This window comes from Perca flavescens, chromosome 23 (assembly GCF_004354835.1).
Source record: "Perca flavescens isolate YP-PL-M2 chromosome 23, PFLA_1.0, whole genome shotgun sequence".
Taxonomy (NCBI): Eukaryota; Metazoa; Chordata; class Actinopteri; order Perciformes; family Percidae; genus Perca; species Perca flavescens.
The window spans coordinates 3,773,724-3,797,572 of NC_041353.1; the positions used below are offsets into that span (position 1 = coordinate 3,773,724).

Here is a 23,849-nt window from a genome sequence, read left to right on the forward strand (position 1 = left end):
ATAGACATACTGTACAATAGAGACAGCAATATACATATGGGCACATATCAACATAATATACAAATAAGACATATCAAGACAAGTACACATGGAGTGGGATGTAAAATGCAAAAAGTAATAGTGCAAAGTAGTGTGCAATATGCATATTGGAATGATGAGTATGTAATGTGTAGAGAAGAAGAGAAGACTTTTTTTTTTTTTTTTAAAGATTATTTTATGGGCTTTTCCGCCTTTTAATTTGACAGTACCGCTAGGTGAGAGATGGGGGAGACATACAGGAAATCGTCACAGGTCGGATTCGAACCCTAGACCTCTGCATAGAGGCATCGGTCTCCATGGTGAAAGTCCTGTGTTGTTGTTTTTCTAGCATTGTCATGTGATGCTATTTTATTTTATTTATTGATTTTAATTTAAATGTATGTGTGTGTGTACTTCTAACATGTTTGGTTGGTAACAGGGGCGGATCTACCGGGGTGGCATAGGGTGGCAAATGCCACCCTAAAAGAAAGCCTTGCCACCCCAGTTGGCAGCAACGAATTAAAAGTTATTGACCATTTACGAGCATGAATCTCCAATGTCCGACTGCAACCATTTTCTTCCCCTCTCACACATCTGCCACTCATCACCTGTGTCCTACCTTAATGCCTTTCCTGTGATAAAGCCCCTTATTTCTATCATACTTCTATACCTCCTATTAAGTGAGATCACACTGTATGGTCACCTCAAATGCAGGACATTGATTGAGTTTGTAAATGGCAGCCTGTGCCCTTTTTGTAGTGTGTACATACTATTTCTCATCAAACTGTGATAACTGTGATTAAATTCAGTAATATACACGTCTGACATATGTTGCCACCCCTCAAAGATTCCTGCCCCCCTCTCGCCACCCCATAAATATGTTTCTAGATCCGCCCCTGGTTGGTAAAATAAATATGTTGTAAATTCAAATCGGAGCATCTTCCGTGTCAATACTACAATAATATAATAAGATAACCTTGTTTGAAATGGGTTTGGCTACTACTAGGTGCATAGATACTATGTTGATTGGGTTAAATAGAATTGCATTACTAAAAAGAGGCTAAAATACAATTTTCATTGACTAAAACTAGACTAAAATGTCATCAGTTTTCATCGACTAAAACTAGACGAAAATAGTCATGGATAAATCGGACTAAAATAAGACTAAAATGCTCAGACTTTTAGTCGACTGAAACTTGACTAGACTAAAAAGAGTCTGAACGTGACTAAAACTAATAAAAAGTAAAATGACAGCATGACACAAAGAAAGTAAGAAAAGACTAAAACTAAAATTAAAACAGGCCGCCAAAAACAACAACACTACTAGCCGGACCCTCCTCCAGGGCGCTTTGGAGGACGGTCTGGCAAAGCGAGACAGAAAAGGCTGTGGAGTGGCTTAAAGGGTTAATTATACTAATTATTATACCATAATATACCATTTGTCAAGATCAACACGAGTACATTCATACACAAAATAAAGCAAAATAGCACTGCAGGTAAGAGGGAAAATGTTTAGATTTTAGGGTGAACTGTCCCTTTAAGCCGCTTCACAGCCATTTGAACAGTAAGGTGAAACATGATGCGTCGTTCAGCTAAAGGAATGCTTTAAAGATCAAATGTTTTCATCAGACGAGAAAGATTTTTCAGCGATTAGTCAACTAATAGATTGCTAGAAAAAGAAATCGCCAGCTATTTGGATAATCGATTAATCGTCAGAGTCTTTTTAAATGCAGAAATGGAGAAAAATACAGCTTTCAGCCTCTAAAATATATGGATATGTTCTGCTCTTTACTGTTTTAAATCACATTATTAACCTGAATATTTCGGGGTTTTGACAGACAAAAACAAGACATTAAAATATGTCATCTTGGACTTTGAGAAACTGGGAATGTCTATTTTCTGGCCCAAATGATAAATCGGAAAAAATAATCTGCAGATGAATCGCTAATGAAAATAATTGCTATAGCTGCAGCCCTACTTTGGTAGTAAATGAGGATATAGGGAACGATAGGAGGATGCAAAGAAAGAAAGGAGCGAGTAAGGAAAAGAATATACCGAGTGTTGGAGCCACATATTGTATGTTGTTTATGGTCTCATTTATATTATTGATTGATTATTGATATTAAATTTCTTTGTTTTTATATTTATTACATGTGTAGGTAGGTGTGTATGCATGTGCGTTTATGGATATGTATTTATGTATTGTTGTGGGTGATTTGGACCTTGAGTCTGTAATAAAGTTTGATGAATTAGATTGTGCACTCATATTGTAGCTGGTGGGCGTGTTCATCGCGGTTTGAGCGGAAGTGATAACGTATTTGATTACTTCACCTGTTGGTTTTTTGGGCTTTGACAGAGAGAGGGAGGGTGAGCCTGGGAGCGATACGCTTTCTGTTGATAACGCACTTATTTCGACTCACAAAAGTAACTTTACATTTGCTAACTGCAGTGATAATTGTATTTTACGCGTCACGGTGTGATTACGCATCTCTCAGTGTTTGGTACCTCGCGGCAGCACTTTGTTGGACTGCTTACAGCCCCAACAGCGGAGCAAATCAGGTGTAGGACCGAAAAGGAGTGGCACAGGGAAGGAAAGGAGGAAGTGAGAGGGAACCGGTCAAGCAGGGTAGGTCTGTTTAGTAGCCTGAGGGAGTCTCTCTGACCGCTCTGTAGGAAACTTGTCTCCGTTGAAGTGAGTCGAGAGCCAGAAGCTGCCGAGAACGAAGGAATTAAGAACAACCAAAAGCCATGGCTGTTAATAAATGCATCAAATACCTCCTCTTCTTCTTCAACCTTCTTTTCTGGGTGAGTCTGGAAAACAAAATAGTGATTTAAGATGTCCTTTACATCATTTTAAACGTCTTAACCCTTTACAGGTGGTGTGTTAGACAGGTAATATCACAAAGTAATGTACCACGTTTAAATGACCTTATTCTTAATAAATTAATCATTAGTCTTTCGGGTCGTAGGTTTTATTTGGTTTGTCGTTGGTGTTTAATCACTTAACACTTGTGATGTCTTCCCGTCAACCTTGAAAAAAAACACATTTTTTTCGACGCCTTTTTGTTTTTGCTTTTTCTAATGTTTTAAATTTATAAAAATGTTCTTCTTTACATTTCCAGCGCTTATTTCTACGTCTCATATTTTCTGATATAAAACAAAAAAATTTAAAATCAAGGTCAATTTGACCCGAAGTCAACGCAAGGGTTAAATCGGTTGACTTTTGTCTCCGTTTTGTTGCCGTTTTCTTTCATTTGTTCATCTCTGTTGTTGCAGAGTTTATGGTTGTGTTCTACTGTAACATTTCCTTCGGGATGAATAAAGTATCTATCTAATCTATCTTGAAAAAGTGGCAGATTATTATAGTTTATTATACATTTTCAACTTGTTTTCGAGCTTTTGTTAACGTTGAACTGTTTTTAATATAGTCTTTTATATTTGAACTTTTACTACTTTCTCCTTTTGTATTCGTTTCCTATCTATCTATTATTGGATCTTTTCGATTATTTGTTTAGTTCATTTTTCAGTTGCTACTGGGTGGAGCTGTATCAGGTGTGACCACCGTCAGTCGGTCGCTTCTTTAAGTTTTTTTAGTCGACCGGTTATCTCTCTGCCTCTCCCTTTTAGGAACAAACATTTGCTCAGTTTCAGGGCGTGGCGCAGGGCTCGGCCTCGGCCTCGCATCTTCACGGCTGGCAGCCTCACGTTACGCATCAGCCCTCCTTTTACATTTTAACGTCTGCGTGTAAACAAATGGAAGCAATTGCGTCACATTTTAACGTCCACAGTAGTTGCGCAACACAGACCTGATGGTACCCTGCTTGTTGTTTGAATGATGTTGTAACCGTGCTATAGAAAAGCACATATTCTCATTGTTATAAAAAGGTGGAGTGCCAAATGTCCTGGTAAGGAGGTAGGTTTGGGGGGGGATGGGTCAAACAAACAGAAGACTCACATCCAGGAGACCAGGTTCATGGCCTTTTATATATGTCAATGTTCATGGCCCATTTGAAAGAAAAGGAAACAGTTTTTTTTTTTTTTTTTTTTTTTTTTACTTATGGAACAAACGGAGCTACCACGTGGTCACCTTCAGGCAAGGAAGTAATGTCTGATTTTTAACCAATGGGGGTAAGGTTCGCTTCAGAACTCAAACCTCCTATGGCGCCATTTTGATGCTACAAAACGATCACCTCCCTTTTGCATCCCATTGACTCCCATTCATTTTGGCGTCACTTTGACGGCGAATAACTTTACATCTGAAGCGTTTAAAGACTCTATTTGTCCGTTGTTTATTTCTAAAGAAACACGACAATGTATAAAAGGCTCCATTACCTTGTAGCTCACGTTATGGCTCCGTAGCAGACGCTTTTATAAAATAGGCTAACGATTGTGTCACATAGTAGAGGAATTTGTACAGGAGAAGCTCGCAGGCAGTTTGGACTTACATTTCCTGCCACCACTAGGGGCGCCATCTTCTGAAACGCTCCTGTGGGTTGTATAGAGAGCCAAAGTCACGCCCCTTCCGGTGGACCTCATGGGACCTTAATTCGGAAAAATTTACAAATATGATGTTGGTCAATTTTAAAAGAATTTTTCAACCGAAGAAAGTCTCAGTTAGCCGTAGGATTGTCATATGACCACTTAGTTTTGTGTGAAATTGCTCAGTGAACTACATCTCCCAGTGGACTACATCGCCCGTCTCACACGATCTACCTCACCTAGCTTGATGCTCAACTTGCTAGCTAGCTAGCTTAGCTCTGTTCATATATCTATGAGCTCTGTTAAACTAGGGTGACCATACGTCCCGGTTTGACCGGGACAGTCCCGATTTTGAAGTTAATGTCCCGAGTCCGGACAAAAGCCTGTCGGGACGCTAAAATGTCCCGTTTTAGGATGAGCGGCGTCAGACGATTTTGCTGGGGCTTGAGCCCCGAATGTTTTGAGTGTAGTCCCAAATGCAACTTTTTCCAGATTATTTTTCCGAGGCGAATAGAACGGGCAGCTACATGCAGGGTCCGACCATGTTGTGTTTGTTGCTATCACCTAGCAACCGTCTCTACGTGGAGGAAAAGCTGTGAAAGCCGGGTGAAGTTTTCGGAGGAATCCTAGCCAAATCAGTGTAATAGATTGATGGCATCAACACAAAGTTAAGGAGCGCAATACTAATGATTTAGTTTGAAGTTCCTGTGACGTGATGTTTTCAGTCTATTGTTCAGACTCAACCACACGGAGCTCTGAAGAAGACCTGTGCGTCTCTTAGTGTCCACTCTCTCTGTAAAATGCAGCACAGCCTCAGGTTAGAACGGATGCGTTCTGCTGTCGACATGCTGCGGTAGATGTGTTGCGTTTGATCGGTTCTTAATGCCCGGCCCTAGACATGGACGGAATTGCGAAATTGAGAGTTAAAAAAAATCTATAAGACAGATTGCATAGGGCCCTATGGGTAAAATACTGTACGACAACGTCTACGTTTCAAACGAGCCGCCCCACTGTAACTGTAGTTTAAAAAATGTCTTGACAATACTAATACTTAATACTAAAAAAAATGACCAGTCTTCCCATTGGCTTAGGCCCGGTGGGCCTCCAGGGTTGCAATACACTGGGGGGGGGGGACACTGCCCCTCTCTCTTTGCTCACATTAGGATAAGAAACTGAAGTGAACGCCAGGTTTCAAAAACATTCTCCAAACTGTTTGGATTAGGTACAGCTCATCCTTCTTGCTTATCTGTAAACATACAAAAGTCCACTTTTAGCACTGTTTAAAATAAACCTCCCGCTGCCTGCTGAGGTTATTTCAGTGCTTCTCTCGGGTTCCCAGAAATGATGTTAAATCGATGTTAACTTGATTCTGACCACTCAGTGGACATGGTGGAAATGATGCGTTTACCTAATGGTGATGATGGGGGCAGGCGTCTTATTTACGGTACAGTTTTTAACTCGTGGCTCTGCAAGAGTTTTGAGTTGCTCAGTGATGCGTGCCATCTTCTGAGGGAACCCAACATGGAGGCCTTTTGTTTAAAATCTTTCTCTCCGCTCATTTGCTCAAGTGCGTAATTGTGAATTGAACTCCTTTGAATGCAGAGTGGTGTCGTTAAGGATCCAGAGAAACAAATAAACGGTTACATTTCAGTTCAGTTTTTTTTTTCTTCTTTTGACGGAGATATAAACAGAAATATTCAGATATATTTCATTCAGCCTTATTTTATCCTTTCGAAAGATCATTATCATTGTCATCGAGTCAGATTACAGAGACAAAAACAGAACAATAACCATAATAACACAGAAAGTACAATCATAAGAAATATACAAAGACAATAAAACATTTTGAATGGAAAACGATTTGATAAATACACTTGGACAATAGGGTTTCAAAAGAAAATACAATTATGCAAAGCAGCTACAAGTAGAAGTTTGCAGGTTTAAAACCAGATTTCTACGGAGCCCCCCTCGTCCCACTCTGTCAAAAAAATTATAACTATCTTGTGGCCACAAGATAGTATCACGTGGCCTCAAGACACGTATCTCGTGGCCACGAGATAGTTATAATTTTTTTTTTGACAAAGTGGGACCAGGGGGGCTCCGTAGATTTCTAAATTGTCCGAATGGCACAGTTGAGTTGATTTTAAGGAAGTGCTGTAATTTGTTGCAGGAGTCGGTTGCACTACAACTAAAAGCAGTTTTTCAAATTTCAGACCGAGCTCTTTCAAAAGAAGAACAAAATGATTCAAACTTCCATTAAGTGGATGTTCCCACAGTTTTGCACGATGGGAGAATCCTGTTCTGAAAACTATGTATTTTTGCATATTATTTCTGACAAGTTGATAAACCAAAAAGTGTATACCTGAGTAAGTGAAACCCCAATCAACACAACTGTTTAAAAAAATAATGTGAATATTTAGATACCACCGTTAAAATCCCTGGGAGAGTCCGACACAGCCGGACTCAGGACGGTAAAACTGAGATTAGCGCTCCTATTCAAGTCTAAGTTCTGCTTGTTCAACGGTTGTTTGGTAAATTGCTTTTAAACACAGTCAAAGAGGATTTAAATTGCTATTTTTTTCTCTCAATTCTTATCATTTTGGCACTGGTTTTCCAGCTGGTTTTGGTGCTGCCTAAAATCTCTTTTGGAGGGTGCCTCTGTGCAGTCGTCCTCTCAGAAATATGACTGGACACTATCAAGCTTTTGTGGCAGGATATACAAACTTACTGTGTGTGTGTGTGTGTGTGTGTGTGTGTGTGTGTGTGTGTGTGTGTGTGTGTGTGTGTGTGTGTGTGTGTGTGTGTGTGTGTGTGTGTGTGTGTGTGTGTGTGTGTGTGTGTGTGTGTGTGTGTGTGTGTGTGTGTGTGTGTGTGTGTGTGTGTGTGTGTGTGTGTGTGTGTGTGTGTGTGTGTGTGTGTGTGTAACAGTATTCTTGGCTTTCATGCGTATCTCTTGGCATCTTTTAAGGCCTCTCGGTCAGTCTGCTGTGGTGTCTGCAGCTCAACTCTTTGCAGAAAAACTTCCATTTATCTGCAGCTCTGTCTCTGTACATTAACACCTGTCTGCAGAGTGCGCATATACACTCCATGAATAATAGATGCTGTGGGACTGTTCCTGCACAGAAAATAGATAATCCAAACAGAAGGGAAACGTTTTAGCTCTGCAGCAAAGCACACTTGGACACTCTCTAAATACTGAATGTATTCAGGTTTAGTCGCAGTAAAGGACTGTTGCTGGATTTTTACTTTCAGAAAGAAATTGAAAAATAACTGGTTATTGATTTAATTATTGAGTCTTAGAAATTTGCATCTAAGCAAAACAATTTGCTAACATGTAGGGCTGTTCTCGATATAAAAGTCTTAGTCGACTAACGCTCAAATGATTTTGTCGACTAATCAATTAGTTGATTTAATCGACAGATCTGTCAAACAGAGTTCTCCACGGACAAACTTTGACTCTCTTCTCAGGTAGCAGGAGTAAAAATAACTCTTCCTCAACATTTGTTGTGTTCTGGTTTCAGAATTAGCAGTTAGATACCGAACAGGATGTCTGCCCTACAGTGTGGTTGTTTTTCTTCGGCAACTATCAAGGTTTTTCCCAAATGATGTACAGATTTTAGGCATTTCTTTCATTTGAATTGGCTTGAAAAATAGTGTAAATGGGAGAAAAAAAATCTCAACAGGTGAGAATGCCCCTGAACCCCCTCCCCCCCAGGTTTAGCAGTTATTGTGTAATGACAGCGTCTGTTCTGACGGATTCACCACTAATCCAGTTGGTATGTCTGTTACACAATGACAGAGAAATACTTGGTGTGCAATTCACAACAAGGTTACTGTGGTTTTAAAATGTTCTATTTGTTTTGATTTTATGAGTTTTGACTTAGTTTAGTTTTATTTAGGTGTTTGCTAGTTTTAGTTTAGTTAAGCTTCAGTTTTTGAGAGGTTCAATTTTTATAAATTTTAAGTTTAAATTTTTTTTTTTTTTTTTTTTTTTTTGTCAGGCCCAGAAAATATCTCAGAAGTCTGTCTGTCTGTCTAAAAATTTACATTGAAGAAGTTAGAATCAGAATTTTTATAAAAAATGACAAACGATTATTCAAAATAACAAATAGTTGACGATTCATTCATAGATTAATCTTTGCAGCTCTGAGGGCGTGTTTGTTTTTCACACCTATGTTGCTCTGAAGGTTTAGCTGTTACTGTGCAGATGTTTTAGGCGATAACAAAGTTATCCACAACTCGGTCTGGAGGCTTTTCTATTGAATGTTTGTGTGGTTCTTTGTGTCCCGCCTGGCAACCACCTTTAAATGAAAACACCAGCTTTGTATGGGGGTGTTTTTTTTCCCCCCAGTGATAAAACAAGTGGAACAGTAGAGAAGCTAGAAACCACTCCTCTACTCTACAGTCTCATATCCTGTAATAGAAAGTCAAAGAAATCATATTTTATAAAGTCTTCATATGTTTTGTGTGCAAAAAACTTTATTTGTAGAGTAACTAAAGCTGTCAGATACTCATAGTGAAGTAGAATTATAAAGTAGAAGAAAATGGAAATACTAAAGTAATGTACAAGTACTTTAAAGTTGCACTTAAGTGCAGTACTTGAGTAAATACAGTACATTTCATTCCACCCCTGTTCATCCTCACTTTTTCACAACTTATTTTTCTGTTTTACAAAAATTTAAGAAGACAAATCAACAAAAGTAGGAGAATGAAAAAGGGAGGGAGGAATTAGAATGAGAGGTTGTGTTTTAAATCTGTTTAATTGTTGTCTTCAATCCAACAAGTCCTCCAAACCATACACCGCTATCGGTCGTTTGTTCCTCCCCTCTAATACAACCCACAGGAGCGTTTTCCGTCCTCAGATCTGAAACCAGAGAACGTAACTGTCGCGGTTTTAAACGGGTCTTTAACGTTGTGAAACGGTTGCGGTTTGTTTAGGTTTAGGCACAACTACTACTTAGAAAAAGATGGTGGTTTGGGTTAAAATCAGACGTCACTTCATTTCCAGTAACGCACGTGACTTGTATTACTTTTACGCTACTTCCAGGAGCTTTAAATTAACACCCGCCAACACGCCAAATGCGGCTAAAAATTGACATTGTAAAGCTACTAGCCTATTTGGCTGGTGATGAATGAAGCAAATAACTCTGCCTGTTTTCCCGCCAAGAAATTTGGGCGGTTTTGTGTGTTTGGCTTGGAAATATAATCTTAATCTGGCAACACTGCTTGTTGTACTAATCCTACATTTCCCATGAACACTGTCTGGTGACGTGTCGTCCAACCGTCAGCTACGTGCCTAGCGTGTGGTATTGATGAAATTAAGTAGTTATTAAGTCATTAAAGTTTGTTGAAATTTGGCTAGTGGAAGATCTGATTGGATGGTAACTTTAAAAATGTTCCAGCCAGGTTGGCTGGTGATAAAAAAAAAAAAAAAAAGTGCATTTAAAGCCCCGGTTACTTCACTTCTGGGTACACACACGGCGAGTGACGTAGCTGTTTGTTCTGTATGTATATTCCGTAAATTTAATTTACTGTACTTTTATTTTCAAATGGGACTTTCTTGGTGAAAGTCCTGTGTTTTAAAAATGAGTCCTAGTTGTTGCTTGCTTGTGACAGTCTCTCCTTTAAACGTTTGATTAAATGAGGGTCAACGTCACAAACCCCGTGTGAGCAGACTGTTTTCACCAGCATGCTTGGTGTTTGTTGTTCAAACAACCTCAACTTCAGCACTGACACCTCTGTTTGGTTCCCTTTGGAGCTGAATTTTAAAAGTGATGAAGGACTTTCCTTAGGGACTCCAAGCTTAGATAGTTAATTGGGTGCAATGGAAGGAAGTGTGCGGATGTTTTGTTGTTTTTTTTCAATGTGCCGAAAAGTAGTCAAAAGTAGCTCCTTGCACTTTATCTTTGCACAAGCAAACAGTTCCTAAAAATTAGGTTTGATGTCGTTGAATAACGCGCAGATGATTAGGGTTCTGATTTATTATTCGTTGTCTTCTGCCGCGGCTCAAATTGGCGTGAGCTGGAATGAGCTAGAAACCCCAAACTTGGCCCAGAGACTAAACGATGGGCATTTGGTTTACCAAGAAACATGAGCCCAATAATAATTAATGATCAAATGCCACGCCCTTGCCCCGTAAGTCTGATTGACTTAAAACATTTTCACACATATGCAGCTCAATGTGCTCTACAAAACCACAAAGGTCTGCCATAATGGATTTTTTGCTAATTTGCATAATGTGAAAAACTTTGGTCAATTTTTTTTTTATTTACCAACACCAAAATTACTATAGAGGTGTGCAGGACTGAGATGCATTTCTACTATAAATAAGCATTGTTGTTCATAAAACATGGCCGCAATCGATGAGAGAACTTCGTGAAGGGCGGGGCTTAGCAGGGAATTGTCCATAACTCAGGTTCTTCCACTAAAATCCTGCTTAGAATTGATGAAGACATCTGACACCACAACCTGAACGTACGTACCAAAGGTTGTTAAAATCCCATAAAGCGGGGCGAAATTGTGGGACTTATTGAAATGCTGATGAAACAGGTACAGTGGGGGAAATAAGTATTTGACCCCTTGCTGATTTTGCAGGTTTGCCCACTTACAAAGAATGCAAAAATCTACAATTTTAATCATATGTACATTCTAACAGTGAAAGACAGAATCCCAAAGAAAATTCCAGAAAATCACATCATATGAATTTATTAAAATTGATAACCATCTGATGAGGAAAAACAAGTATTTGACCCCCTGGACAAACAGCATGTTAATATTTTGTAGAAAAGCCATTATTGGCCAGCACAGATGTCAAACATTTTTTTTATAGTTGGTGACAAGGTTTGTGCACATTTCGGCAGGGATGTTGGCCCCTCCTCCCTGCAGACAGCCTCCAAATCATTCAGGTTCGAGGTTGTTGCCTGGCAACTCGAATTTTAAGCTCCCTCCAAAGATTTTCAATCGGTTCAGGTCTGGAGACTGGCTAGGCCACTCCAGAACCTTGATGTGCTTTTTCTTCAGCCACTCTTTTGTTGCTTTGGCGGTGTGCTTAGGGTCGTTGTCGTGCTGAAACACCCATCCTCGACCCATCTTCAGCTCTCTCACTGAGGGAAGGAGATGTCGGTCCAGAATTCCACGATACATGGCCCCGTCCATCCTCCCCTCAATACGATGGAGTTGTCCCGTCCCTTTGGCTGAAAAGCACCCCCAAAGCATGATGTTGCCACCACCATGCTTGACGGTGGGGATGGTGTTCTTTGGGTTGTACTCTGTGTTCTTTGCCCTCCAAACACGACGAGTTGAGTTGAGGCCAAAAAGTTCTATTTTGGTCTCATCTGACAACATCACCTTCTTCCAGGCCTCTTCTGAGTCGTCCAGGTGGTGAATGGCGAACTTCATGCGGGCCTGTACATGTTTCTTCTTGAGCAGGGGGACCTTGCGTGCGCTGCAGGATTTCAATCCATGACGGCGTAGTGTGTTACCAACTGTTTCTTTTGTAACTGTGGTCCCAGCTGCCTTCAGTTGATTCATCAGTTCCCCCTTGTGGTTTTGGGATGATTCCTCACCGTTCGCATGATCAGGGACACCCCACGAGGCAAGATCTTGTGTGGAGGCCCAGACCGAGGGAGGTTGGCGGTGGTGTGGTGCTTCTTCCATTTCCTGATAACTGCACCGACAGTTGATCTTTTCTCTCCAAGTTGCTTTCCGATTCTCTTGTAGCCCATCCCAGCCTTGTGCAGATCAACAATCTTGTCCCTGATGTCCGTAGAAAGCTCTTTGGTCTTGCCCATGGTGGTGATGTTGGATGCTGGTTGTTTGGGTGTTGACAGGTGTCTTTTTATACAGGTAACGAGGTGAGGCAGGTGTATTTGATGTAGATAATTGGTTTGGATTGGGGCTGTGTCTTAAAGAAAGACTAACTGGCTTGTAGGAGCTAGAATACTTGCCGTTTGTCCAGGGGGTCAAATACTTGTTTTTCCTCATCAGATGGTTATCAATTTTAATAAATTCATATGATGTGATTTTCTGGAATTTTCTTTGGGATTCTGTCTTTCACTGTTAGAATGTACATATGATTAAAATTGTAGATTTTTGCATTCTTTGTAAGTGGGCAAACCTGCAAAATCAGCAAGGGGTCAAATACTTATTTCCCCCACTGTATGTGCTTGGTTTCCAGACTTCTTCTATACACCATTAAACCATCTGAAGTGAATTTTCAGCTCTGTAAAGACCAAAATCCGTTCAATGCTGCTTGCGGCTTTGACTTTTGGCGATTGAGCTAATTCCTGGGGGCTGCTGTAGCTCCGGTGAGCGTTTACCTAAGGTGGAACAATCAGAAGGTCGGTGGTTCAATCCCAGGCCCTGCAGTCCGAGCTCAAAGTGTGTGAATGTGAGAGTGAAACTTGCCTGTTATAAGTAAACGTGCTTTGAGTAGCTGAGACTAGAAAAGCTCTATAGAAATGCAGTGCATTCTTCTGTTGGCCGAGAAAGGGGTTAGAACCCACGAATCGCCAGCATAGCTAGCGGCTTAAGAGGATCATTCAGCTAAATGTGTTATAGACACCAAGAAAAAGTCAGTTTAACCCTCGTGTTGTCTTTCTGTCGACCATGCAACCTTTTGTTCTTCTGGGTCAAAATTTAAAATTACATTTGTTTTTTGTTGTCGGTGCCTATCCCGATGTTTTTGTCATTTTTTTTTTTTTTCAAACTTTTTTTTTTGTCACTTTTTTTCTGATGTTTTGATTTTTGCTGCAATTCTTTCGCCGTTTTTGTTCTTTTCGACATTCTTTTATGTTTTTTTCTCCATATGCTTTAAAATTTTAATAAATCTCCCAAATGCAATAAAAGTAGGGAACTGATGATTTATTTTACTTTGTGTTTTATGGAACCATCCACGTTATTTATTTTGACAATTCGGTTGAAACACAACATTCTGATATAAAAACTTTTTGAAAATGGGTCCCATTTGACCGGGAGGGTTAAGTGGACGCTATATTTAGACTGTTTTCCGCTTCACCTTGCTGTCGGATAAGCCCTTTATGACTGGGAACTAAAGCCGTTATCTCGGCTCTCTTCAAAGCGACCAGACGCCTTTGACAAAAAGTAATTTTACCTCGCAAAACATCAAAGTCACACACTATAATTTTAATAAAAGAAGCTACTCTGTATAATGAGTACTTTTGATTCTGGCCGTGTTAGTTTAAACGGAGATTAGTTGTTCTACTGGAGCTAAAAACACTTGTGTGCAAAGAGATCACTTTTTGCTCAAACTCTGCATTGAAAACTAAAACGTAGCAGCGTAAGTGTAGCCTTAGAATATGGTACTTCTACTTCTACTGACGTAAAAGATCCGATTACTTCTTCCACCTCTGCTGACTGCAACAATCAGCTGAAGGTTGTTGCTAATAGGTCCAAAAGAAAACTGGTTTCACTGGTCAGGTGTGTGCTCGGTGACTCAATAAAGTGAATAGAAGTTTAGTCCTGGATATTTATTCAGCCGTCCTGAATATAATATGAAAAGAAATACGTGTGTGTGTGTGTGTGTGTGTGTGTGTGTGTGTGTGTGTGTGTGTGTGGATTGATATGAGTGAACAGATGTTCTGCTGTGAGCTCAGGCCGGAGCAGCATGTTGCATTTCTGTATTTATCTTCATTAACGTCCATTTCATCGACATGACTCTGTAGTTAGCCGGGTTTGTCTCCATGGTAGCGCCGTGGTCTGGTCTCTGTTTTCCGGCTCTGTCTTCTGCCTGCCCACAGCCCTGAGGATGAAATATTGATGGCACATAATAACTCTCAGACAGGAGCGTGTTTGTGGCAGCTAATTGTGGCGAGTGTTGAATAAAACATGTCTCATTAGTCCTGAACCTCGCCCAGGAAGGAACTGGACTGAAGTCTCTGCATGGGTTGGTCGGTTTTATTTTTTAATATATATCTCCTCAGCCTTTGATAGAACTGGAAGTCGTTCTGGCTCTCCTTAGTGAAGGCCGTCTCAAAGCTCTCGTTCTTGACCCAAGGAGCGATGATCGAGAATTGAGGAAGGGAGCTAGGATGGATCTCTGAAGAACTATTTCAATTTTCAATTCAATTTTATTTATAGTATCAATACAAAACGAGATATCTCAAGACACTTTACAGATAGAGTAGGTCTAGACCACACTCTATCACATAATTTACAAAGACCCAACAATTCCAGTAATTCCCCCAAGAGCAAGCATTCATTGCAACAGTGGCGAGGAAAAACTCCCTCTCAGGAAGAAACCTCGGACAGACCCAGGCTCTTGGTAGGGGGTGTCTGACGGTGCCGGTTGGGGGTGTGATGAACAGTGGCAACAATAGTCACAATAAAGATAATGGATCAGTGACTAGAAATGGTAGTTGTAGTGGTTCATGGCATAGCAGGGCACTGCAGGGCGTAGTAGGATGTAGCAGGGCGTAGCAGGTGTAACAGGGCATAGCAGGGTGTGCAGCAGGACCACAGCGACAGGCTGCAACCATGATTTAGGGGGATTTATTGATTATATGGTAGATGAGTAACAACTATGAAGAGAAGCAAAGGGGTGCCGTGTCTGGAGCTATACACCCTCCCCCGCCGGTCTAGGCGAACGCTGCAACTCCTCCCTCCCTAACTATAAGCTTTATCGAAGAGGAGAGTTTTAAGTTTACTCTTAAATGCTGTGATGGAGGATCCACGAGAGCAGCATTCCTGGAAGCCGTGCAGCTGAAAGCCGTTTAATAGAATATACTTTATTGTCCCCTAGGAGAAATTTGTCATGGACACAAAAGTGCGTAGTGCATAGTAGTAGCTGCCATTACAGACAATAGATACACATAAAAATACAGAACACCGGGTTATCGCACACTTCTCAGGCCTGTTACAAATTGTACAATCTATTTAAAATTTGTATTTAAAATTTTGATGGAGACTGGTACGAAGGAGTATTTAAAACTGTTCAATTTAGTTTTAGGGATTCTATACCTTCTGCCAGAAGGCAAGAGCTCGTATTCCGTGGGTCCGACGGGTCCAACAATACTCTCCGCGCCTGCCTAAGTACAGATTGCTCATAGATGAACTGAAGGGAGAGCTTGTCAGTCCTCCCCATCACCTTCATAGCAGTCTGTACCAGGCGCTGCAACTTTGATTTGGACTGTGTGGAGAGATTGCAGAACCACGCCTTCATCCCATACCTGATAACACTCTCTATGACTGCCTGATAAAATAAAAACATGTTCTGGCTGACACCCAACACCCTTAGTCTGCGTAAGAAATACGGTCTTTGCTGTACACAGGAACATTCATAATCTACGTGGTCACTCCAGCTTAAAAGGTTATCCAGGTGGATGCCCAGATACCTATAAGAAGTGACCGGTTTGTCTATTCATAGGGAGAATATCAAAGGTGTATGATCCCCCACCGACCCAGGGTCAAACACCGCCCATACAGCTGACTAATTCACGCCTCAGAGGACAAGGACGTCTCATCCCTCTAAAGCAGAGGTCTCAACGTTTTCTAAGCCAAGGACCCCTTAACTAAGAGTGGCAGAGCAGGGACCCCCTACTACATATATTGTATAAAATTAAGTTTCATATTAAACTGAGCCTACAATAACATGTAGGGTGGCCTAAAGTATACAGTATACAAGGTATATACCATACATACTGTACATTTTTAAATGCATAGAATACTAAGCTATTAAAATAATTGTTGGAATTGATTTCATAAATCATGTATTAATGTTATAATGTGGCACAGTGAATCCTCAGGATTAACTATCTGTGGATGGCTGCCTTACCTTTGGGCCAGTAAGCCCATAGGTAAGGTAGTTAATTTAATTAAATTTATTTCAAAATAGGCTGATTTTATATTTGCCAATAATATTTCATGTTAAGAAATTTTAGTTTTTGAAAACAATCATTTGATGGCCCCCGTGCAGTAACTTGGAGCCCCCACTAGGGGTCCCAGACCCCCTGTTGAAGATCACCTTCCTCGGTTGGGAGGAACTAAAGGCCCTGACACACCAACCTGACGGCTGACTGTCGGCAGAACAGCCAGTCGGACCGATCAGTCGGCTCCCCGAGGTCCAAAAAGTGCCTCAGAACCCACCGGAGCGACGCAGACTTGAGTGTATGTTCTGTGCGTGCGCGAGACGTGTTAAAAAAAAAAAAAATGAAAACCGCAAATGACGAAAGCGTCACGTGGGTCTGACTTCTCCAGCTGACCGATAATGGCGGCTTGTTTGAAATACGATCTCGTATTTTACGAAAATAGTTGAAATTTCTGAAAACATTTTAAGCGAGAGATGGGCCGTGCAGTTGTTGAATCTGTCTTCATTTCAGATCGACAAAGGTCAGTTTGAAAGATTTTTGTCAGATTTTGAGAGGCTGTTCGTCACTCATCCCGCTCCCCATTTCCGGGTTAGCTCTCCACCAATCAGATTGGTCATCGAGTCCGACTGCCCGCCCTCCGGCCCAGCAAGTCAGGGCGGCCCAAATGATGGCCAACGGCTCCTCCGACTGACGACGGCACTAAACGGTGTGTTCAGACTCGAGTCACCGACCTCGCCAGACTGTCTGACGGCCGATTATCGGCTCGGTGTGTCAGGGCCTTTTAAGCGCGGGGAAACGAAGCAAGAGAAGGAAACGTGGATGCAGTTTAGCGATCTAAGACGTAGGCTAGTAGTCCTCAAACATCCTCGACACTCAGGCGCGTGTGGGTATCTGACACTGAGGATCAGAAAATCATCAAAAATCTTGATCACGATTATATTGGTCAATATTGAAATCACAATTGTTTATCATGATTGCTCGTTGACCTTTGGAAAGAGTGTTGCATTTATGGAATTTAAAAACCAGTGAAAAAGTTATACAAATCAACAGTGAAAACACCTTGAACTGTGAAATTTCCCTTCATACTTTTCCTGTTTGAACTTATTAAATTCTCCTTCAGAACTCAAGACAAAATAAGAGTTTACTTGCAAACTAATATGCAAAATAATTTCTCAAGTACATACTATAGCGATTATTTTCATTGTCGATTAATCTTAATAATTTTGTGGATGAATGGATTAGTTGTTTGGTCTCTAAAATGTCTAAAAATGTGGATCAGTGTTTCCCAAAAAGCACAAGATGACGTCCTAAAATGTCTTGTCCACAACTCCAAGATATTCCGTTTTACTGTCACAGAGGAGAGAAGAAACTAGAACATATTCACATTTAACAAAAACTTATGTGATTTAAGAATCACACAAGTTTTACTTTTTCCTCATTAAAAAATGACTCAAACTGATTCATCGATTATCAAAATAGTTGGTGGTTAACTTACAGTAATGGTTGACAGCTAATCGATTTGATCTTTGCAGCTCTAGAAATTACCTTTTGCATGTTGAAGAAACTAAAATCTACTTTCTCTAACTGCCGAAAATGTCTCTTGTTCATCCTCGAGGGATCACAAGTCATTGTGGAGTTTGAGCTGCCGCAGCAGGATTTCTCTACGCCTGATGGCGCCAGAGTCTCACCGATAAACGCTTGTTCCACATTCTGTATTAAACTGTAATTTTTCTCTCTTTCTGCAGCTTAGTGGATGCCTCATCCTGGGCGTGGCCATCTACCTGAAAGTCGGCAAGGCTGGAAATCAAGTGAGACTCACAGTTTAATGACACCACATCCACACACATGCAGATACTTCTTTTTTTGTTCCTTCTTTGAACACCCTGATGGGCGTAGATTTCGTAGGGGGGTGCAAAGTGCTTTACGTTAAAAACGGCATATAGATTTTATACAAAGCATGAGTAGAAATAAGAATTTCAGGATAATCAACAGAACATACAAGTGTGACCATACAAATTCACACACACACACTTTGGTGCAAACATGTTTGCTTTTAAAGTGCTTTATGAATGTAAAAAACATTTACTGTCTCCCGCCAGATCACCAGTAACTCTCTCCCCGGCGTAGACCTGCTGATCGCCATCGGTGCGATCATCATGGTGCTGGGCTTCCTGGGCTGCTGCGGAGCCATCCGAGAGAACCGCTGCTTGCTGCTGCTGGTGACAATCCATTTAGATTATTTGTTTTTTACATTCTTTTATTTGGATATTTTCTCACTGAAATCATGATTATTTCATAAAAGGAAACCCTCAGCAAAGGCAGCAGTATTAGTACATGTTTGACAATATTCATACCTGACTGAAATCGTTGAAGTTTAACACAACAGTGGACAAAAAACTGATCATTTGGTTTCCTTTCCCTCCTCCCTTCCCTCAGTTCTTCATCAGCCTTCTCATCATCTTCATCCTGCTGGTGGCGGCGGGCATCCTGGGAGCCGTGGGGGAGAACAAGGTAAAAGTGAAGCCATCCTCACGTCCCCTCCGGTCTTGTACGTGTGTTTTGGAGCATCAGACTTTATGTGTACTTATTCATTTGTGTTTCTTTTGTGTGCAGGTGAATGACTGGGCGAAAGAGAATCTGGATAAACTCACCCCACTGTCATCACAACCGGCTAGTCTGCAGAACGACATGCAGCAACTGCAGCAGGAGGTATAAACATGCACAAGTGCTCACAAAGTGACTGCGCACACACACACACACACGCCCTTCCTCTATAATACCATTCAAATTTCGTTTATTTTTTTATATTCAAATAATATTTGAATATTTAATGCTCAAATGCAGCCTGTTATTAATATGTATTACGCTACTCAGGCTTATGCATTGTCAATGCCGCTATACACATGTGGTTGTTGCACGTTCTGTCCACTAGAGGGACTTCCAACATCAGCCTGGCCTTGAAGGGGACCTACATCACGGCGCATTGCATTTCTTGCACGCTGCTCTCTGTTTACATTATATTTCCACCACGAGCACACAGCACCAAACACAAATCAACCGAGAACTCTGTAATGAAACCTGATCCAACAAGTGTAGTGAAGCGGTTCTGTTGTAAAGGCGAACAGTGCTGGTTAGCACAATGACATCATGTTAGAAAGCACAGCCGAAACCATTTGTCATAAACTAGCTAAGTAACAACAGTGTTAGTCACGATGCTAACGGCATTGATAACTAAGCCAAACTGTGCTGCCACTATTTTAGTGATTTATAAACGACCTATTTCTTGCAGATTGTCACGTTACTGAGAATACAGTCGAAGCTTAGCTTAGCTTTCTCCATGAAGCTCCCAGCTAAACTCCTATAACTCGCGACGCAGTTAGGAAACAAGAACGAGCTAATTATTGATAACAACATAAGCATTTTGGCTCGTGGATAATGATGTTAAAGTCATGTTAAAACTATTTCCCATCCTTCTTCCGATTTCCAGCCACAGCCTGTCATTCCCACAGTACCAACGTTACTCGGTACGTAACGTTAACGTTAGTTCTGTGATGTATAGACCTCCCAATGCCTCCCAATGTTCATCAGACGTGACATGACAAAAGCATTTAGTTTTCACATGCAGGTAGGCCAAGGTGAGAGCAGGGAGATTAGCTAACGCTAGCCAACATATTTATTAAAAAAATCACATTTGAATAGTGATTTCAGCATTTGAAGAGTATGGATTTTGTTTTACTATTCGACTTTCGGAATTCGTTCCAACAGCCCTAATACACACACACACACACACACACACACACACATACAGATATACGCACACACAGACATATACCCACGCACACACACAGACATACGCACACACAAACATATGCACGCATGCTCACACACAGTTGGTGTCAGAGTAAAATTGTAATACATATCCTCAAAATCACTGTTTGTTGCTCTATCTATCCATCCACACACAGTTTTTTCTTCAATTTGAGTTATTAAAAGTGATGAGACTAATAATTAGCCACTGATTCTAACTAAAAAAAACTAAAATCTAAAATAATTAAATTGATCATACATGCATTTGATTTTTGAGACCTGCTTTGTGGATGGAGAGCCACTAGAGGGCGCACATGCTTCAGACTGCCACTAAGGTTCCCTCACTGACACTGGGAGCATTTCAATGTCTGATCAGTCTGCAGCCACTCTACGTAGGGTTCTCCCTCCTGGATTGTAATGACTTTGTTTGTTTGTCATATTTGTGATTTCATTGACAAAATGCATTCTACAAAGAATCAGGTAAACAATGAAACCAAGCACCAGTGTGGCGTTAGTTTGTGTTCAGCCAGCTCTGGATAAACTGTTCACTGTTCAGAGGAAATGTAGACATTATTGGGCCGTTAATGAGCCAACAGTTGAACCCTGTGTGTTGTTGTGTTTTCCTTCCAGTTGCAGTGTTGTGGTCTGCTGAATGGAGCGTCCGACTGGGGTGTAGTTCCTGCCCCCTGCAACTGCAACACCACCCTAACAGACTGCAAGACCACCCCCGTCTTCACCACGGTGAGACCACAACACAATATTCTCCACGGTTTTTGAGATTTAGACATTTAATCAAAGTGTAGTCTGGATCGACGACGCGTCATTTCCAGGATAATCGCCGTTTTTTTGTTCCGCTCTCTGCATGTGGCCGTTGTCTAACTCCGTTCGCTTCCGGAAACGACGACAAACTTTTCTTTTCTTTTGCGGGGTGCAAATGTTCCACCAGAACAAGTTCCTTCCCGAGACTATTTAACCGAGCCGGCGTTGCTGCGTCCGGAGCTTGGCGCCGCCCAAGACCGTTGTGATTGGTTTAAAGAAATTGCTGGAAAATGCGTGATTAATATTAATGTTACAATAATGAGTGTCCTGGTCTCATCCTGCAGCCCTGCGGCACCCAAATCATCAGTTTGATAAAGGGCAGCTTGACCGTGGTGCTGGGCATCGCCTTTGGAATCGCCGTCCTGCTGGTTAGCACACACACACACACACACACACACACACACACACACACACACATAAACGCACAACACACACGCACTATAATTTCACACCCGAAACATTTGTACAAATAGTTTATTTCTCTTTCTGCAGATTTTCGGCATGGTCTTCTCCATGATTCTCTACTGTCAGATTGGCAGAAAGGATGGCGCCACTTCCACTGCCTGAACACCCACACATGGCCACGCCCACTCGCTGCCTGGCAACAGCCAATCAGAGTGCAAATGACCCATTTAACACTTAACCTCAGTGCTATTGTAACTTAACCTGTGCTTTTACTGTGGAGGGACACGCTGATATTTTGGTTGAAATCTCATGATGTTAATACACATGTGGTGTGTACTGTATGGAGTCTCAATCGCGACAAAAGTTCAATATATAAATATCTTTTTGCAAACATGAGAATTTCTGCTTCTTAAAGGTGTTAAATTAACCAATAAGATATTGGGGGAGTAAAATAAATGGGGTTTAAAATTAACTGAAAATATAAAAATGTTTGGTTCTTTTAAACAAATGACTTTCTACCCAAAATATCAGTGTGTTCCTTTAACCTTACAGCAAACCTGTGATAATTATCACTTTTTTTTTTACCAAACTCAAAATCCAAACATAGTCTTTCTTTCCGTTCACACTGTGGCCTCAAAGAACAAAGTCTAGAAACATTGTCAAAACAATTTGTGTTGTCTGGGGCTTATTTCGATGGAAGCCAATTACCGCCAAAAACAAATCAATAAATACGCGGCAAGGTATGGTAAAAGAGAATTTATCTCACTAGTATCTGTATGATTTATACATAAGTCAATATTATGACATCTTCTCATAATTATGATACATTCTCGAAAAATGTTACTTACATATTCGTAAATCTAAAATTACATATACGTTTTTTCTCGAACATTGTATTAATATAGTTGTTTCTTTGCTCTTTTCTGTATGTAAACTGTCAACTCAGGTTACATGAAAGTTGCTTAAAATTATTTTTTTAAAAGCACTGAATCATAATTTTCTTACGATTTCTGCAATGCCTTATTTTGTATTTGTTGTTTAATTTGTATCGGATGAAGGAATGGGCTTCCATAGATTTATGTCCAAAAATATACTGCCATAACTGTCTGTCGCAACATCTGCTGCCATTTCTGATAAATGTTCCAAAATAATCCTCATGAAGTTAAAGTTGTGGTGTGTTCCTGTGTTGTTCCGTTTATAACTCCATAAACCTTTCAGAAATACAAGAAATAATTAAATTATATATATAGATAGATAGATAGATAGATAGATAGATAGATAGATAGATCTCTATCTATATATATATCTCTATCTATCTCTCTCTATCAACCACATTGTTATATTACTGTTTAACTTCTAATTGTGTTATGAAAGTGGTTTAATATTGTGGAACAGACTTCTTCACCTGTTCACTCGGAATTTCGTTGCTGTCGTCTTTGTCATTTTTACGGGCACTGTCTGAAAACTGTAAGGATGTTTTTATTTTTATTTTTGTCCCTGAACTGAGTTTAGTTGGAGGACAAAATCAAGTGTCATACTATCCTGCTTGAAGAAGGGAAAATAAAAACTACTGAATTAAAATAACACTTCTCAAAAGGATCACCTCCTTATTCGCAAGTACATTTAAATACTGAAGTACTACATTATAATTTATAGTTGCCCGGTCATGATTATGACATATTTATGATGTACTATGGTATGATAAAGAGGCTTCATGGTCGAAAAGAAAGTATATTTAAAGAACAAATGAAAGAAGATAAATAATAATCAATAATCAAAATAAACTGACTATTTCGGACGTTTTAAGAAGGTAGTACTAGTAGTGTATTTTAGCACACACATTTCTTAATAGCAACTTATTTTTGGCAAATAAAACCTTTACATTAGCTGCTACAATGTCATCACAAAACGTAATGTAGTTTGCTGTCTTCCTAAATTCTCATTTCCCATTTGTCCTGTTTGTAAACTGTTATTGTGTTCAGGCCCAGAGGCCAGAGCGGTGGCTCCAGAGTTCATTTCAATATTTAAAAGCAAAAAACTATACCACGGTTTTGTTTTTCTGTTACTTTTCTGCTTGAAGGGAACACCTTCCTTTTTGATTTATGGCTTCAATGTGTTTATCCGGCATAGCTCAAAGGACGGGTCACAGATGAAAGCAGCATCCACATGTACTGTAATATCAGACGTGCAGCTATTTATTTCTCTGGGAAACATTGCTGAGTGTGCTTCTTGTTTTTCAGCCCCAAAAAAAACCCGGCAGCAGCCTTGGGGCGAAAAGCCAGATAGGACGTTCTGCGTTCACACAGTGTTCAGGTCAGCCTAGGTCAAGGACGGAGGGGCATTCAGGAGCAGCAATTACACCGGTTTGTACTCGTATTCAAACGTTAATTCACAGTAAGAGCCAGGGAACTGCAAAGGCCAAAACATAGCAATGGAGAATCATAGCTCGGAATTATATTGTGTGTGTGTGTGTGTGTATGTATATGTGTGTGTATA

The 23,849-nt window shown here is 40.5% G+C and overlaps 1 protein-coding gene across 1 annotated transcript; it reads left to right on the forward strand.

The window, feature by feature from the left end:
- The first annotated feature begins 2,331 nt into the window (after positions 1-2,331).
- Positions 2,332-22,937, forward strand: LOC114550161 (tetraspanin-8). The gene is made up of 8 exons (XM_028570748.1): positions 2,332-2,823; positions 18,068-18,130; positions 18,422-18,541; positions 18,759-18,833; positions 18,936-19,031; positions 20,760-20,870; positions 21,233-21,316; positions 21,441-22,937. The coding sequence occupies exons 1-8, from the start codon at positions 2,767-2,769 to the stop codon at positions 21,513-21,515; spliced, it is 681 nt and encodes a 226-aa protein (XP_028426549.1). The 5' UTR covers positions 2,332-2,766; the 3' UTR covers positions 21,516-22,937.
- The last annotated feature ends 912 nt before the right edge of the window (positions 22,938-23,849 follow it).